Source organism: Coregonus clupeaformis, chromosome 24 (genome assembly GCF_020615455.1).
Source record: "Coregonus clupeaformis isolate EN_2021a chromosome 24, ASM2061545v1, whole genome shotgun sequence".
In the NCBI taxonomy this organism is placed as follows: domain Eukaryota; kingdom Metazoa; phylum Chordata; class Actinopteri; order Salmoniformes; family Salmonidae; genus Coregonus; species Coregonus clupeaformis.
Window position 1 is genome coordinate 48275300 of NC_059215.1, and position 16237 is coordinate 48291536.

Below are 16237 nucleotides of genomic sequence, written 5' to 3' on the forward strand. Positions count from 1 at the left end.
TGGTAGTGTGGGTTCTGGTTCAAAGCAACAATCCGGGATTTGTTTTTCAGCAAAATGGCCCCCACCACAAGTTCTGTTATACCAGGCCCAGTTTTGACAGATTCTAATGGTGTACTGTAGGTGATAACACACTGTTGGAAAATTGCGTAAGAGGTCTTAACGTTTCCTGTCTTGTGGGGCGCTAATAATCTCTTATCAACAGAACTGCCAGGCATTCCCAACCCTTTGGACTCATAACGGACAAAAAAAAACAGAGATTTGTTGCTTTCCATCGAGCCGTAATGACCCTTATAGAAACTAAGGACCGAGTCCCAAATTACACCCTATTCCCTATGGCTCCTGGTCATAAGTAGTGCGCTATACAGGGTGCCGTTTGGGATGCACGTTAGCTGTGGGGCTGGCCATTCTCTGTCGCTGCTGGGACCTGTTCAGGAGTGTGTAACGTTAGCGATAGGAATGTGTTGGGACAGATACGACTGTATGTGTAGTACAAGGAGACGGGACACGGCTGTAGTTATGTTTTCTATCAACTGTCAAATGTTCACCTCACTGAATGCACTCTCGCAGGTGGACTTTGACCGTGGCGTTTCCAAGCAGGAAGTCAAGGATAATAATTGTCCATATTTTTTTTTAAACCTGCCGATTGTGTTGGATGCTGCTCCTCGAACATGTATGCCACTATTGGAATATAAGAGGATTGATCATGGAACAGTGAATTGAGGACACAGGCTACATTCACAGGTAATAATATTGGACTTCATCCAAGTGGATGCTTAAGAGACTATATAAAAATATGTACTGTACTGAAATGTCTGTGGTATAAAGATACAGAAATGTGGAAATACGGGAGGGACCAAGAAAGGACAATGATGAGCTTTGGAATAAAGTTATTGCAAGTTGGTGCATTCGGAAAGTATTCAGACCCCTTCCCTTTTTCCACATTTTGTTACATTACAGCCTTATTCTAAAATTGATTTTTTAAAATATTTTTCTCAATCTACACACAATACCCCATAATGACAAAGGGAAAACTGGTTTTTAGACATTTTTAACAAATGTATTACAAATTAAAACAAATCCTGTATTTACTTAAATATTCAGACCCTTTGCTATGAGACTCGAAAATTGAGCTCAGGCGCATCCTGTTTCCATTGATCATCCTTGAGATGTTTCTACAACTTGATTTGAGTCCACCTGTGGTAAATTCTATTGATTAGACATGATTTGGAAGGCACACACCTGTCTATATAAGCTCCCACAGTTGACTGCATGTCGGAGCATAAACCAAGCCATGAGGTGGAAGGAGTTGTCTAGAGCTCTGAGACAGGATTGTGTCGAGGCACAGATCTGGGGAAGGGTACAAAAAAATGTCACACAGTGGCCTCCATCATTCTTAAATAGAAGAAGTTTGGAACCACCAAGACTCTTCCTAGAGCTGGCCCCCCGGCCAAACTGAGCAATCGGGAGAGAAGGGCCTTGGTCAGGGATGTGACCAAGAACCCGATAGTCACTTTGACAGAGCTCCAGAGTTCCTCTGTGGAGATGGGAGAACCTTCCAGAAGGACAACCATCTCTGCAGCACTCCACCAATCAGGCCTTTATGGTAGAGTGGCCAGACGGAAGCCACGCCTCAGTAAAAGGCACATGACAGCCCGCTTGGAATTTGCCAAAAGGCACCTAAAGACTCTCAGACCATGAGAAACAAGATTCTATGGTCTGATGAAACCAAGATTGAACTCTTTGGCCTGAATGCCAAGCGTCAAAGATTGAACGGAGCAAAGTACAGAGAGATCCTTGATGAAAACCTTTTCCAGAGCGCTCAGGAGTTTTTTTTAATACATTAGAAAAAATGTCTAAACCTGTTTTTGCTTTGTCATTGTGGGGTATTGTGTGTAGATTGGAATTATGGAAGAAAAAAACGATTTAATCAATTTTAGAATAAGGCTGTAACAATGTGGAAAAATTCAAGGGGTCTGGACACTTTCCAAATGCACTGTATATTGCAGTCTGAATTTGTTTAGCTTCATAACAGAATCAACATTGCATTTATTACTGATATCTCCATTAGTAAATATTGATTTTGTGACCACATACTTTTTAGCCAGTAGGGAAATGGTTTTTATTGTCACCTGGAAGGTAATAAATGTGTTATGAACTAGTTGATATATAACTGTGGTGGTACCTGGCAAGGTGAACTGGGACTAAGCCTACCTTTTCGATCAGTGTTACATACATCTCTTATTTTACTATACTGGCTAAGGACCCATTTTAAAGGAGGAAGACTGCTGTTCAACTGTCAGCTGCTGACTGAATAGAACACTGAGGTATGTCAGCTGCTGACTGAATAGAACACTGAGGTATGTCTGCTGCTGACTGAATAGAACACTGAGGTATGTCTGCTGCTGACTGAATAGAACACTGAGGTATGTCAGCTGATGACTGAATAGAACACTGAGGTATGTCTGCTGCTGACTGAATAGAACACTGAGGTATGTCTGCTGCTGACTGAATAGAACACTGAGGTATGTCTGCTGCTGACTGAATAGAACACTGAGGTATGTCTGCTGCTGACTGAATAGAACACTGAGGTATGTCTGCTGCTGACTGAATAGAACACTGAGGTATGTCTGCTGCTGACTGAATAGAACACTGAGGTATGTCAGCTGATGACTGAATAGAACACTGAGGTATGTCTGCTGCTGACTGAATAGAACACTGAGGTATGTCTGCTGCTGACTGAATAGAACACTGAGGTATGTCTGCTGCTGACTGAATAGAACATTGAGGTATGTCAGCTGCTGACTGAATAGAACACTGAGGTATGTTTTGAGGTCTTGCCATGCCCTTTTTATAAGCCTTATCAGACTATTTGTATTGCCGTCGAAATGTTCCCTGTTCTGCGATGAGAATGATTAGACCTGAAATATTACTTTGATTTCTAGGCCAACTTTCATTGACAATCACTTCACATTTCAAGCATTAATTCATTCATGATTTGCTTTCTTGTCGACATGTTTATCTGAACTATTTCACCTTAACCTTAACCATTCACCTGTTGAATGGGATATGTACTGGTTTGTGAACAGAGGTGATAGCAAGTGTTTTATATTCTATATAAATTGCCAATCACTAGGAAAAAAATCCTTGGTAGTGATTAACCAGTGTCTGACTGATGCAAAGTTTGTGTAACTCAGCTTGTTCGTTCTTGGTTTCCTACACTACCAGTCAAAAGTTTGGACACACCTACTCATTCAAGGGTTTTTCTTTATTTTTTACTATTTTCTACATTGTAGAATAATAGTGAAGACATCAAAACTATGAAATAACACATATGGAATCATGTAGTAACCAAAAAAGTGTTAAACAAATCAAAATATGTTATATTTGAGATTCTTCAAATGGCCACCCTTTGCCTTGATGACAGCTTTGCACACTCTTGGCATTCTCTCAACCAGCTTCATGAGATAGTCACCTGGAATGCATTTCAATTAACAGGCGTGCCTTCTTAAAAGTTAATTTGTGGAATTTCTTTCCTTCTTAATGCGTTTGAACCAATCAAGTGCTTTGATGGAACTGGCTCTCATGAGGACCACCACAGGAATGGAAGACCCAGAGTTACCTCTGCTGCAGAGGATAAGTTCATTAGAGTTACCAGCCTCAGAAATTGCAGCCCAAATAAATGCTTCACAGAGTTCAAGTCACAGACACATCTCAACATCAACTGTTCAGAGGGGACTGTGTGAATCAGGCCTTCATGGTCGAATTGCTGCAAAAAAAACACAATTAAAGGACACCAATAAGAAGAAGAGACCTGCTTGGGCCCAGAAACACGAGCAATGGACATTAGACCGGGGGGAAATTGTCCTTTGGTCTGGAGTCAAAATTTGAGATTTTTGGTTCCAACCGCCGTGTCTTTATGAGATGCGGTGTGGGTGAACGGATGATCTCGATGATGATGACAATGACCCAACACACCTCCAGGTTGTGTAAGGGCTATTTTGCCAAGAAGGAGAGTGATGGAGTGCTGCATCAGATGACCTGGCCTCCATAATCCCCCGACCTCAACCCAATTGAGATGGTTTGGGATGAGTCGGACAGCAGAGTGAAGGAAAAGCAGCCAACCAGTTCTAAGCATATGTGGGAACTCCTTCAAGGCTGTTGGAAAAGCATTCCAGGTGAAGCTGGTTGAGAGAATGCCAAGCGTGTGCAAAGCTGTCATCAAGTCAAAGGGTGGCTATTTGAAGAATCTCAAACATAAAATATGTTTTGATTTGTTTAACACATTTTTGGTTACTACATGATTCCATATGTTTTATTTCACAGTTTTGATGTCTTCACTATTATTCTACAATGTAGAAAATAGTAAAAATAAAGAAAAACCCTTGAATGAGTAGGTGTGTCCAAACTTTTGACTGGTACTGTAAGTCAACTGAATTGGCACATTTCCGGATTCATAATAGCTGTCGGCTTGTAAGACTGATTACTCAGTCAGAACTAAAGGTGTGTGAGCTTCTATAGAACTAGAGTTGAACGATCATCCCCATTCCAAGTCATCGTTCTGTGATGCGTGGTAGTTCTATTTCTTTTATGGCTGGTTTCCTGTACATCTCTTTCCTGTCATGTGATCAAAGCAGGTCACAGGTCACACGCTGTTTTCGCAAGACCGGCTGATACACTACCATGACCTTTGCCCTTTTTGCAGGTTGGTGACGTCACGATTCAAAAATGTTTGGGAACAACAGCGGGCTGTTTTCCTCTCAACCAAGGTACAGTGCACATCTGTGTTCTCGTTGTCTTGATTATTAAGTGGGTTGCTAAATCCGGTCAAGGAAAGACAGTAGCGATATGATCAGCCACCTTACATCAGGGGTGTCCTCTGGAGACTGGCTGTACTAACTACACACTCCCGTTACTATATAAACGATACATCATATTGTGTGGCAATGCTAAAACTCCCTTAGAGTTAGTTGATCTGAACATTGCTAACATACTGCACTTCACAGGTGCTTGTTGATCTAGTGTCAGACGACATACAGTAATGTTGTATTGCCTGTAAGTACACAGCAGAGTTAGTAATGTGTGTGTGTGTGTTGTAGAGGGTTCCCTCAGGTGGATCCTCCCTCTCAGAGGTCCAGTTTGTCCAGGCCCAATGCCAGATCCATATACAGTGAGTTCAAAGTTCACCTCAATCATGCTTACCCAATGCGGGAATCATTTTGTGTATTGACTCTTTTCCATGTTGTCTGTAGCTTGTGAGGTGTGGAAACACTGTTGCTTTTGTATATTTTGTTTTGTTGCTTTTTGCGCTATTGCTCTGTCTGCGTGCTACGTGTTGCTTGTTCTATGTTGCTCTGTCTGCGTGCTACGTGTTGCTTGTTCTATGTTGCTCTGTCTGCGTGCTACGTGTTGCTTGTTCTATGTTGCTCTGTCTGCGTGCTACGTGTTGCTTGTTCTATGTTGCTCTGTCTGCGTGCTATGTGTTGCTTGTTCTATGTTGCTCTGTCTGCATGCTACGTGTTGCTTGTTATATGTTGCTCTGTCTGCGTGCTACGTGTTGCTTGTTCTATGTTGCTCTGTCTGCGTGCTATGTGTTGCTTGTTCTATGTTTCTCTGTCTGCGTGCTACGTGTTGCTTGTTCTGTTTCTCTGTCTGCGTGCTACGTGTTGCTTGTTCTATGTTGCTCTGTCTGCTTGCTACGTGTTGCTTGTTCTATGTTTCTCTGTCTGCGTGCTACGTGTTGCTTGTTATATGTTGCTCTGTCTGCGTGCTACGTGTTGCTTGTTCTATGTTGCTCTGTCTGCGTGCTGCGTGTTGCTTGTTCTGTTTCTCTGTCTGCGTGCTACGTGTTGCTTGTTCTATGTTGCTCTGTCTGAGTGCTACTATGTTGCTCTGTCTGCGTGCTACATGTTGCTTGTTCTATGTTTCTCTGTCTGCGTGCTACGTGTTGCTTGTTCTATGTTTCTCTGTCTGCGTGCTACGTGTTGCTTGTTCTATGTTTCTCTGTCTGTGTGCTACGTGTTGCTTGTTCTATGTCACTCTGTCTGTGTGCTACGTGTTGCTTGTTCTATGTTGCTCTGTCTGCGTGCTACGTGTTGCTTGTTCTATGTTTCTCTGTCTGCATAAAAATAAACTCAAACTCAAATTTTGGTAAGCACTAAGCCTATTTGTTCAATTCAATCTTTCAGTAAGCACTAGGCGTAATGGTTCAATTCAATCTTTCAGTGCAAAGGAAGGAGTATTCTGAAACAATCAACAAACAACCAGATAGCTTCCAGTACAGAGTGGAGGTAAGGTCAATTCTGAACATTCAGATTGAAATGTATTGTGTGGCTCTCTTATGATGTCCGTCATGTAGAACAGGAGTCATGTCTCCCTTTAACTCTGCTTAACAGCACCTGTTCACATTCTATTCTAGCACCTGTTTCCATTCTATTCTAGCACCTGTTTACATTCTATTCTAGCACCTGTTCACATTCTATTCTAGCACCTGTTCACATTCTATTCTAGCACCTGTTTACGTGTGAGTTGGACGGCCAGGAGGTGCGTAGCCTGGATGACTGTGTGGCCAGGCTGCAGAGACTGCAGGCTAAGGGCCGGGTCTGGGGACAGGAGATGATCCTGGAGGTCCAGGGAGGATACCTGCAGCTCAACGACATCGAGACCAAGGTTGTCAACTGTCTCTAGACGATGTACAATGTATCAAAATGTATCTATTGTTTGTATATGGAGACCCAAGGTACTGTCTCTGTAATAGATGTGTTGTCAGTAACAGACACGACAGTCTGTTGTACGCCTGTGTCTGTATTGTTCCTGTCTGTGTCGAATGCTGGTGACAAACAACATTTATACTGTGGAGATCAAAGTTCAGTTCAGTTATTCTTATGTGTGGTACAGAGGCGGGCGGGTGGGTGGGTTTGGAATACCATAATGATGCAAATTAGAAATACAGTGGTATTGGGTATTGTATAACTTGTATTAGCTTGACTTCATCTGTGTCCAGGCAATCTTATGAAGTCACGCTGTGTCTCTTTTGCCACGTTCACAAGTCGGAACTAGGAAACTCTGATGTTGCCGACTTGTTAACGAACTGGTTGGAGTTCTACACATGCCGTGTTCAACCAGTTAGCAAGTCGGAAATGTCAGAGTTCCGACTAGCACGTGAACGCGGCATGAGTTCTCTCTACAGGCAGAGCTGGAGTATGTGCCTTTGGGAAGTGTAGTTCAGACCAAGGCCGTGTTGGACACCTGTGCCTACAACTCCCTGCTCACCTTCTCCCTACCCCTCTGTTCTCTCTACAGACAGAGCTGGAGTCTGTGCCTCTGGGAAGTGTAGTTCAGACTAAGGCTGTGTTGGACACCTGTGCCTACAACTCCCTGCTCACCGTTATGGTCCAGGAACGCAACAGACGCATCGCTCAAGTCTTCATGTTTCAGTGTGAGGAGGTCAGGGTGAGTGAGACAGATTTCACCACCCTAACATCACTGTACATGGACAAGTTACACATTTCACCATAACCTCAGCTAATACCGACAAGTTAAACAGATGCCTTTTCTTTCAGGTAGAGATGTGAAGTGTGTTTCACCCCACTGTCTGACTCTGGGGAAACATCAGTGAACGATTGGATATAGTATTTCTTAACCTTTTGGTAGGAGAATATCTTGGATAGTCATAGCTGGAATTAGGAAAAAGTAACTCGGAATTCACCACTGTGAAAGTAGCAGGAATCCAGCTCATAGTACCCTTTATGTATTTATTAATGTCAAAACGATTTCACATTGGGAACTGTGCTCCCATGAGTTCCTCCTCAACCCATATTCCAGCCCTGGGTGTAGGGATGTAGTGTATGAGGTATCCTGAGCCAGATTGGTTCTGTCTGTTCCTCTGAGCAGAACCCATCAGAGACCTGGACAGGGCTGTCCAACACAATGCTAACACTCCACCTGGTGTCACCTAGCAGTGTCTTAATGAGACTAACCTGTATAAATAGGAGATTGTTCTGTCTGTTCTTCTAGGCAGAGCACATCAGAGAAGACCTGGACAAGGCTGTTCAACACAACGCCAACGCTCCTCCTCCTGAACCTCGCAGAGAACCAAGCAGACACCAGTACGACATCAGAACACGCACACGCACACACACGCACACACACGCACACACACGCACACACACACGCACACACGCACGCACACACACACACACACACACACACCTCCTGAACCTCTCTCTTTTTCAGGAGTAATCCTCCTCCTCCCATGATGCTGCAGGAGAGGACCCCCCCTCCCCCTGACCGTCCCGCCCTGCTGTACAACGACAGGAACAGCAGGGAGAATGGTCAGTCTTTAGCTCTGTCTTGAAAGTGTACAAGGCGTCAAATATTTGATTCCTCCTGTCCTTGATTCCTCCTGTCCTTGATTCCTCCTGTCCTTGATTCCTCCTGTCCTTGATTCCTCCTGTCCTTGATTCCTCCTGTCCTTGATTCCTCCTGTCCTTGATTCCTCCTGTCCTTGATTCCTCCTGTCCTTGATTTCTCCTGTCCTTGATTCCTCCTGTCCTTGATTTCTCCTGTCCTTGATTCCTCAATTCCTTGACTCCCTTTCATAGTGCATTAAAGGAGAGGTGCCAAGGTCCCTCCCTTCGAACCTTCTCCTCCAATGAGTTTTGAGAATGGCTGCAAGGAATTTCCTTTATGCTTTACTGCAAAAATTGAGTTGAATGCCTAAGGTTGAGATCTGTCTTCATCCGTGTGTGTTTCCAGAGAGCTTTCCTCTGCCTCCAGTCTTCAGCCCACCACAGCAGCCACTGTACGGTCAGGAGATGTACGGAGGGTCACAGCAGTACGGAGCTAGAGACCAAGAGCCCCCCCACCCTCAATACACTGACACACAGAGGAGTGTGGTCAGTACTGTGTCTGTTGCCTAACACAACACCCTAACCATAACCCCTTACCCCCAACCCCAGCCTCACCCCCAACCCCAGCCTCACCCCCAACCCCAGCCCCACACCTGGCCCCAGCCTCACCCCCCAGACCCAGCATCACCCCCAGATCCAGCCTCACCCTTCACCCCCAGCCTCACCCCCCAACCCCACACCTGTCCCCAGCCTCACCCCCAACCCCAGCCTAACCCCCAACCCCAGCCTAACCCCCAACCCCAGCCTCACCCCCCAACCCCAGCCCCACACCTGGCCCCAGCCTCACCCCCAGACCCAGCATCACCCCCAGATCCAGCCTCACCCTTCACCCCCAGTCTCACCCCCCAACCCCACACCTGTCCCCAGCCTCACCCCCAGACCCAGCCTCACCCCCCAGATCCAGCTTCATCCTCACCCCCAGCCTCACCCCCCAACCCCAGCCTCACCCCCAGACCCAGCCTCACCCCCAACCCCAGCTTCATCCTCACCCCCAGCCTCACCCCCAACCCCAGCCTCACCCCCAACCCCAGCCCCTAGCCTGTTACACCAGATTTTAAGTGCATTGTTCCGTCTGGTTTAACCAGGCTATCTGTTCCCCAACGCAACATACAGCAGTTGTATTTCAGACAATATCCCCCAATTTTGTAGCCTGGAATCTGTAGTGGATATTGCTCCATTTCACTGTCAGTGAAGTGAAGGAAATATTCTGTTTGGATTCCCGGCTACCCATTTTAGGGTACATTTAAAAGTGTGTTTCTCAATCATTCGATGTGCTTTAGAATAGCTCCTTCTTCCATTATTTGTCTGTGTAGGACATTTTAAACCATGTGCTGAATGACTTGGAGTTGTTCATTGAGAAAGTATCAGCTGCCGTTCCTAATGAAGACAAGAACAAGGACAAGAAGAAGAAGAAGAAAATCTCAAAGCAAAACGGTGATTTCAGTCAAATTATCTCCAATCAGTGTGGGAAACACTGGTCCCAGATATGTTTGTGCTCTTGCCAACTCCATTACGCTAAATGTCAAGCCAAACATGACAGTGAGTTACAAGGAGTTAGCACAAACATACTGGCACTCAGGCCAGGAAACACTAGGGTAAAGGACTGATGCTCTGCAGAAATATTTATAACTGATTTGGGTTTCTTTCTATACTGGAAAATAATAATTTGACTCTTTTCTCTAGCTGTCAACTTGCCACATTGGGAGGAGTTTGTCGCCTGTCTTCAGAAAATCAAGTATGGATTCAACCTACTGGTATGTTTCCCTCCTATAAGAAATCAGAAGACGGCAGACGTTGACTTGAACTAAGTGTTGACTTAATTCACCTCAGGTTTTCTATAATTGCATATAATTAATCAGAAATGAATGGTATTTTCATATTACCTGAAAATACAGTATGCTGTTGAATTACTCTGTACAACTCAGGGGTTTAGATTCTTGGGGTGAGTTTGGGAAACCCTGCTTTATAGTACCGATTGCAACACAGCCCATTTTCGCTGAACTTATCTTTCTGTGTTAATCGGAATGTGTGCCTCATTGGTTCTTGTGCTGGGTAAGCTCTGTCGTCATCGGTCCTTTTCTGTTACAGGGGAAACTGAATGGAGAGATCCAGAACCCTAGCGCTGCTGACTTTGTCCACATTCTCTTCTCCACTCTGGGCATGGTGAGCGTCTTGTCTTGTTTTGGTAAAAAGCTGAGGGATGGGCCTGGAGAAATGTAACCACTCTCAGAATAATAGACATTTGAATAATAGACAGTTGAACTAAGGTAATGACGCATTTATAAGTTATATTCTTTAAGAATCAATGGGTATATATTATTAATTTATAAGATCCAAAAATGGATGTAGGATATCAAAAAATGAATGTAGGATTCTAGCTTCAATATATGTCCGGTAAACCTGTCCCACAGCGTTTAGATATTTGGATGACCCCATTCCCTCTCTCCTGTCATTGTCTCTATTCCAGTTAATGTCCCACTACCCCCCCGACCTGCCCCCCTCTGTCCTGACCCCCCTGCTGACAGAGCCAGCCCTCATCCTGCTCAGCCTGGTGGTCACCCCAGAGGAGGACAAGCAATGGAGGGCCCTGGGAGACGCCTGGAACATCCCCAGGTAAAAGATCCTTAGTACCCCATAACCACTTCCTGAGTTCCCCTCCCTATTCCCCCCTCCTAACTCCCACAACCAGCTCTGGTAGACAGCTGGAACATACCCAGGATCCCCTTTAACAACCCCTCCGTTTTCCTAAGTGGGCTCTATTCCATCCCTAAGTATCACCTATCCCTTTCCTTAGTACCTCGACACAAACAAACAAACTAACGCCCCGTGTAGCTCAGTTGGTAGAGCATGGCGCTTGCAACGCCAGGGTTGTTGGTTCGATTCCCACGGGGGGCCAGTATGAAAAAATAAAATAATGTATGCACTCACTAACCGTAAGTCGCTCTGGATAAGAGCGTCTGCTAAATGACTAAAATGTAAATGTAACTAGGTACCACTATCCCTTTCCTTAGTACCCCTAACCTCTAACTAACTGGACCAGCTGTGAAGGGTCCTGGGTAACAGCTGGAACATACCCAGGTATGGCTGCCCTCGGACACCCCTTCATATTAGTGGATTCGGCTATTTCAGCCACACCTGTTGCTGACAGGTGTATAGAATCAAGCACACAGCCATGCAATCTCCATAGACAAACATTGGCAGTAGAATGGCCTTACTGAAGAGCTCAGTGACTTTCAATGTGGCACCGTCATGGGATGCCACCTTTCCAACAAGTCAATTCGTAAAATTTCTGCCCTGCTAGAGCTGCCCCGGTCAACTGTAAGTGCTGTGAAGTGGAAACATCTAGGAGCAACAACAGCTCAACCGCGAAGTGGTAGGCCACACAAGCTCACAGAACGGGACCGCCGAGTGCTGAAGCGCGTAGCGCGTAAAAGTCGTCTGTCCTCGGTTGAAACATTCCAAACTGCCTCTGGAAGCAACGTCAGCACAATAACTGTTCATCGGGAGCTTCATGAAATGGGTTTCCATGGCCGAGCAGCCACACACAAGCCTAAGATCACCATATGCAATGCCAAGCATCGGCTAGAGTGGTGTAAAGCTCGCCGCCATTGGACTCTGGAGCAGTGGAAATGCTTTCCCTGGAGTGATGAATTACACTTCACCATCTGGCAGTCCGACGGACGAATCTGGGTTTGGCGGATGCCAGGAGAACGCTACCTGCTCAAATACATAGTGCCAACTGTAAGTTCGGTGGAGGAGGAATAATGGTCTGGGGCTGTTTTTCATGGTTCGGGCTAGGCCCCTTAGTTCCAGTGAAGGGAAATCTTAACGCTATGGCATACAATGACATTCTAGACGATTCTGAGCTTCCAACTTTGTGGCAACAGTTTGGGGAAGGCCCTTTCCTGTTTCAGCATAACAATGCCCCCGTGCACAAAGCGAGGTCCATACAGAAATGGTTTGTCGAGTTCGGTGTGGAAGAACTTGACTGGCCTGCACAGAGCCCTGACCTCAACCCCATCAAACCCCTTTGGGATGAATTGGAACTCCGACTGCGAGCCAGGCTTAATCGCCCAACATCAATGCCCAACCTCACTAATGCTCTTGTGGCTGAATGGAAGCAAGTCCCCGCAGCAATGTTCCAACATCTTGTGGAAAGCCTTTCCAGAACAGTGGAGGCTGTTATAGCAGCAAAGGGGGGACCAACTCCATATTAATGCCCATGATTTTGGAACGAGATGTTCGATGAGCAGGTGTCCACATACTTTTGGTAATGTACTGTATGTGGGTTGGTTTACTTGTTAGGTACTGTATATAACCAGACCTGGGTTTAATTAGTATCCACTTTATATCTGTCCTGTGGTCCTCTGTAGCTCAGCTGGTAGAGCACGGCGCTTGTAACGCCAAGGTAGTGGGTTCGATCCCCGGGACCACCCATACGTAAAAATGTATGCACGCATGACTGTAAGTCGCTTTGGATAAAAGCGTCTGCTAAATGGCATATTATTATTACTATATTATTAAATAGTATTTGATTGAACCTGCCTGGTTTGCAGGGTCAGCAACTAGCCAGCGAGGTGTTCATTGGTTTCCTATGTTTGTTGTACCAGGTCTAACTGGCCAGACAGTCACATGCTACCGTCCTACAACCCAGAGTTCTATGATGGTTGGCTCCCACCCAAGCCTGTCCCACCGGCAGCCAATCAGGGCCTGAGGAGTAGCAACAGCCAGCACATCCCCCCCAGAGAGGAAATGATGCAACAGATGCCTGATGAGGTAACATCAAACAACAAAATCGAATAAAATGCCATATGGATTTCAATTATTTGTTAAAGCAGTGAAGGTCTCGAATCCTAATTTGAGATACAGTATTTGCATTTAACTCAGATTTTTGCACAAAGTTATGTAAACTCATATAAAATTAGGATTCAGCCATAAGAAGCAATGTTATATATCATTATCTCATGGTAATTCCTCTGTCCTCTGTCCTGTGTCCTCTGTCCTGTGTCCTCTGTCCTGTGTCCTCTGTCCTGTGTTCTCTGTCCTTTGTCCTCTGTCCTCTGTCCTGTGTTCTCTGTCTTGTGTCCTCTGTCCTCTGTCCTCTGTTCTCTGTCCTCTATCCTCTGTCCTGTGTCCTCTGTCCTCTGTCCTCTGTCCTCTATCCTCTATCAGAATCCATCAAACATTCATTAAACTGTATCTTATTATAATAATAATATTATAATAATAATGATGTTTCTCATTGCTTTATTGTCATGACTGTCACAGCCCATGATGAATTCTCCACCACCTTCACGGTAAGCTACATCATCACCCAAAGCAGCTATACTGTTTTGATGATGATATCCTCAGTAATTCAATAGTGGGTAAAAGGATTGTATTACTTTTTGTCATTGGCCCTTTGCTTTGCTATTACATTGTCATGCAACGCTATTAAGTTCCTATAACATTGCTATTACAATGCTGTTACATTGCCGTTACATTGCCGTTACATTATGTTTCTCTGTCTCCTCTGCAGCCCCAGTGAGCTGGCCCCAGATAGGATGTGTGTGATCTATGACTTTATGGCCAGGAACCCCCAGGAGCTGAGCATTTTGAAGGGAGAGGTGGTCCAGGTGTGTTAGGGTTGGGGTTGGGGTTGAACCACCAGGTGGGTGTCTGACTGAACATTATGGAGGGAGAGGTGATCCAGGTGGGTGTCTGACTGAACATTATGGAGGGAGAGGTGATCCAGGTGGTGTGTCTGATTAAGCCCATGGCTCCTTTAAGGAACACAGGCCATTGACAAATGTCTTCCATCTCACTGACTGAATATGGATTTAAAAAATAATAGCAGTGAATGTCAACCAAACCAGAATCAAAATAACAAAATAGAAATAAATGGTTAGGAAAATATATCTGTGAAAATAAACGTATTGTTGATCTAAAGAAGTGATTTTAAGTTGTTAATTGCATTTGTGTGTTTCTAGGTTGTTGACAAGTCGGGGCAGTGGTGGAGGGTCCGTAATGAACGTGGTGAGGAGGGTCATGTTGCTAAGAACGTTCTAGAGCCTCTGGATGGAGGGGAACCCTGGGGTGAGGGCCAGAAGATGCGCTCCCCTCCACCCCTCAACATGCAGTCCAGACCTGCAGACGTGAAAGCCTGGCTGGAGTACAAGGCCTTCTCCAAAATGTAAGACATTACATGGACAACAAACTATTATCTTTCCTCCTTGGGGGCTCTGCTTACCAGCACTGTAAAACGGACTCAGGGACCGGTCAGCAACATGTCACGGACCACCGCAGGTCCACAGACACCTCAGGTCCACAGACCGGAGGTTGGGAAACATTGTGCTAAATAAACTTTTTGCTGTGTTGTGGTGTTTTATATGCTTATGAAGGCTTTATGTTGTCATTAGAACGGTTCGTAGCCTGAGCGTGCTGAATGGAGCCCTGCTTCTGGGGATGACCAGAGATGATATGAAGACGGTGTGTCCAGAGGAGGGAGGAAGAGTCTTCTTCCAGCTGCAGGCCATCAAGTCCTCCATAGCCGTAAGTGACAGTAGCATTCATGCACACGCACACACACAACTCAGATCAAGCAACCTGAAGTTATAGCTATCTGCTAAGAGTTTGGGTGCATTTCTACCACTGACAAATTCAAGCTGAATGAAATGCATTGTCTGTGGAATAGAGATAAACCACCAGGCTTCTTTTCTCTCATTGTCTGCAGCTTGCCAGTGAGTCCAATGGATACGGCCCTTACAACGGTCGTTAGACTGACCTGTCACGAATAACAACCAAGAGCCTACCGGAGGAGAAGAATAACTCAACTATTTAACTTTCATTTAATCATATTTGTTTTGTCCATTCTTAGACAGGTTGGTTGTTTAGCAACAAAACTGATGCGTGCATAACTATGGGTCAAAACAGACGGGATTGGTTTTGACTGTTGACAACATGTCAACTATATTTTGTCTCCAAATGTTTATTGAAAACATTAATAAATATATATTTGAACTTCCTAGATCATTTCAGACATCTGAGCATCCCCTTTCTTTTACCAGATAGTCACCATGTGAGTCACCATATGAGACACCAGATAGTCACCAGATAGTCACCATGTGAGACACCAGATAGTCACCATGTGAGACACCAGATAGTCACCAGATAGTCACCATGTGAGACACCAGATAGTCACCATGTGAGACACCAGATAGTCACCAGATAGTCACCAGATAGTCACCATGTGAGTCACCAGATAGTCGCCATGTGAGTCACCAGATAGTCACCATGTGAGACACCAGATAGTCACCATGTAGTGACTAGGTACCATGTAGTGACTAGGTAGTCACTAGATAGTCACCATGTGAGTCACCATGTGAGACACCAGATAGTCACCAGATAGTCACCATGTGAGACACCAGATAGTCGCCATGTGAGACACCAGATAGTCACCAGATAGTCACCAGATAGTCACCATGTGAGACACCAGATAGTCGCCATGTGAGACACCAGATAGTCACCATGTGAGACACCAGATAGTCGCCATGTGAGACACCAGATAGTCACCAGATAGTCACCAGATAGTCACCATGTGAGACACCAGATAGTCGCCATGTGAGACACCAGATAGTCACCAGATAGTCACCATGTGAGTCACCAGATAGTCGCCATGTGAGTCACCAGATAGTCACCATGTGAGACACCAGATAGTCACCATGTAGTGACTAGGTAGTCACCAGATAGTCCCCATGTGAGTCACCTCAAAGCCAGTTCCACTGCTGCTTTTAGTGTTCCCCTCTAATCAGGGACTGATTTAGACCTGGGACACCAGGTGGGTGCAATTA

At 45.2% G+C, this 16237-nt stretch overlaps 1 protein-coding gene across 2 annotated transcripts; it reads left to right on the top strand.

Moving 5' to 3' along the window:
• The first annotated feature begins 8 nt into the window (after window positions 1–8).
• LOC121537728 (epidermal growth factor receptor kinase substrate 8-like protein 3) lies at window positions 9–15419 on the top strand. Of its 2 annotated transcripts, XM_041845334.2 has the most exons (20): window positions 9–741; window positions 2261–2324; window positions 4703–4766; window positions 5097–5167; window positions 6223–6287; window positions 6508–6666; window positions 7300–7449; window positions 8014–8105; window positions 8233–8330; window positions 8755–8894; window positions 9722–9842; window positions 10092–10162; window positions 10497–10571; window positions 10876–11021; window positions 13019–13184; window positions 13677–13705; window positions 13927–14023; window positions 14378–14580; window positions 14807–14939; window positions 15121–15419. In XM_041845334.2, the coding sequence occupies exons 3-20, from the start codon at window positions 4726–4728 to the stop codon at window positions 15163–15165; spliced, it is 1902 nt and encodes a 633-aa protein (XP_041701268.2). In that variant the 5' UTR covers window positions 9–741; window positions 2261–2324; window positions 4703–4725; the 3' UTR covers window positions 15166–15419. The 2 variants fall into 2 exon arrangements, with proteins under 2 accessions (XP_041701268.2, XP_041701267.2); XM_041845333.2 differs by lacking the exon at window positions 2261–2324.
• The last annotated feature ends 818 nt before the right edge of the window (window positions 15420–16237 follow it).

What these genes read in the sequence shown, in the direction of transcription:
- LOC121537728 (XM_041845334.2), top strand. Translation starts at nt 4,726, where the DNA reads ATGTTTGGGAACAACAGCGGGCTGTTTTCCTCTCAACCAAG. An exon ending in TCAACGACATCGAGACCAAG is followed by an intron (nt 6,667 to 7,299) that starts GTTGTCAACTGT and finishes TTCTCTCTACAG; the next exon opens with ACAGAGCTGGAGTCTGTGCC. An exon ending in CTGACACACAGAGGAGTGTG is followed by an intron (nt 8,895 to 9,721) that starts GTCAGTACTGTG and finishes TTGTCTGTGTAG; the next exon opens with GACATTTTAAACCATGTGCT.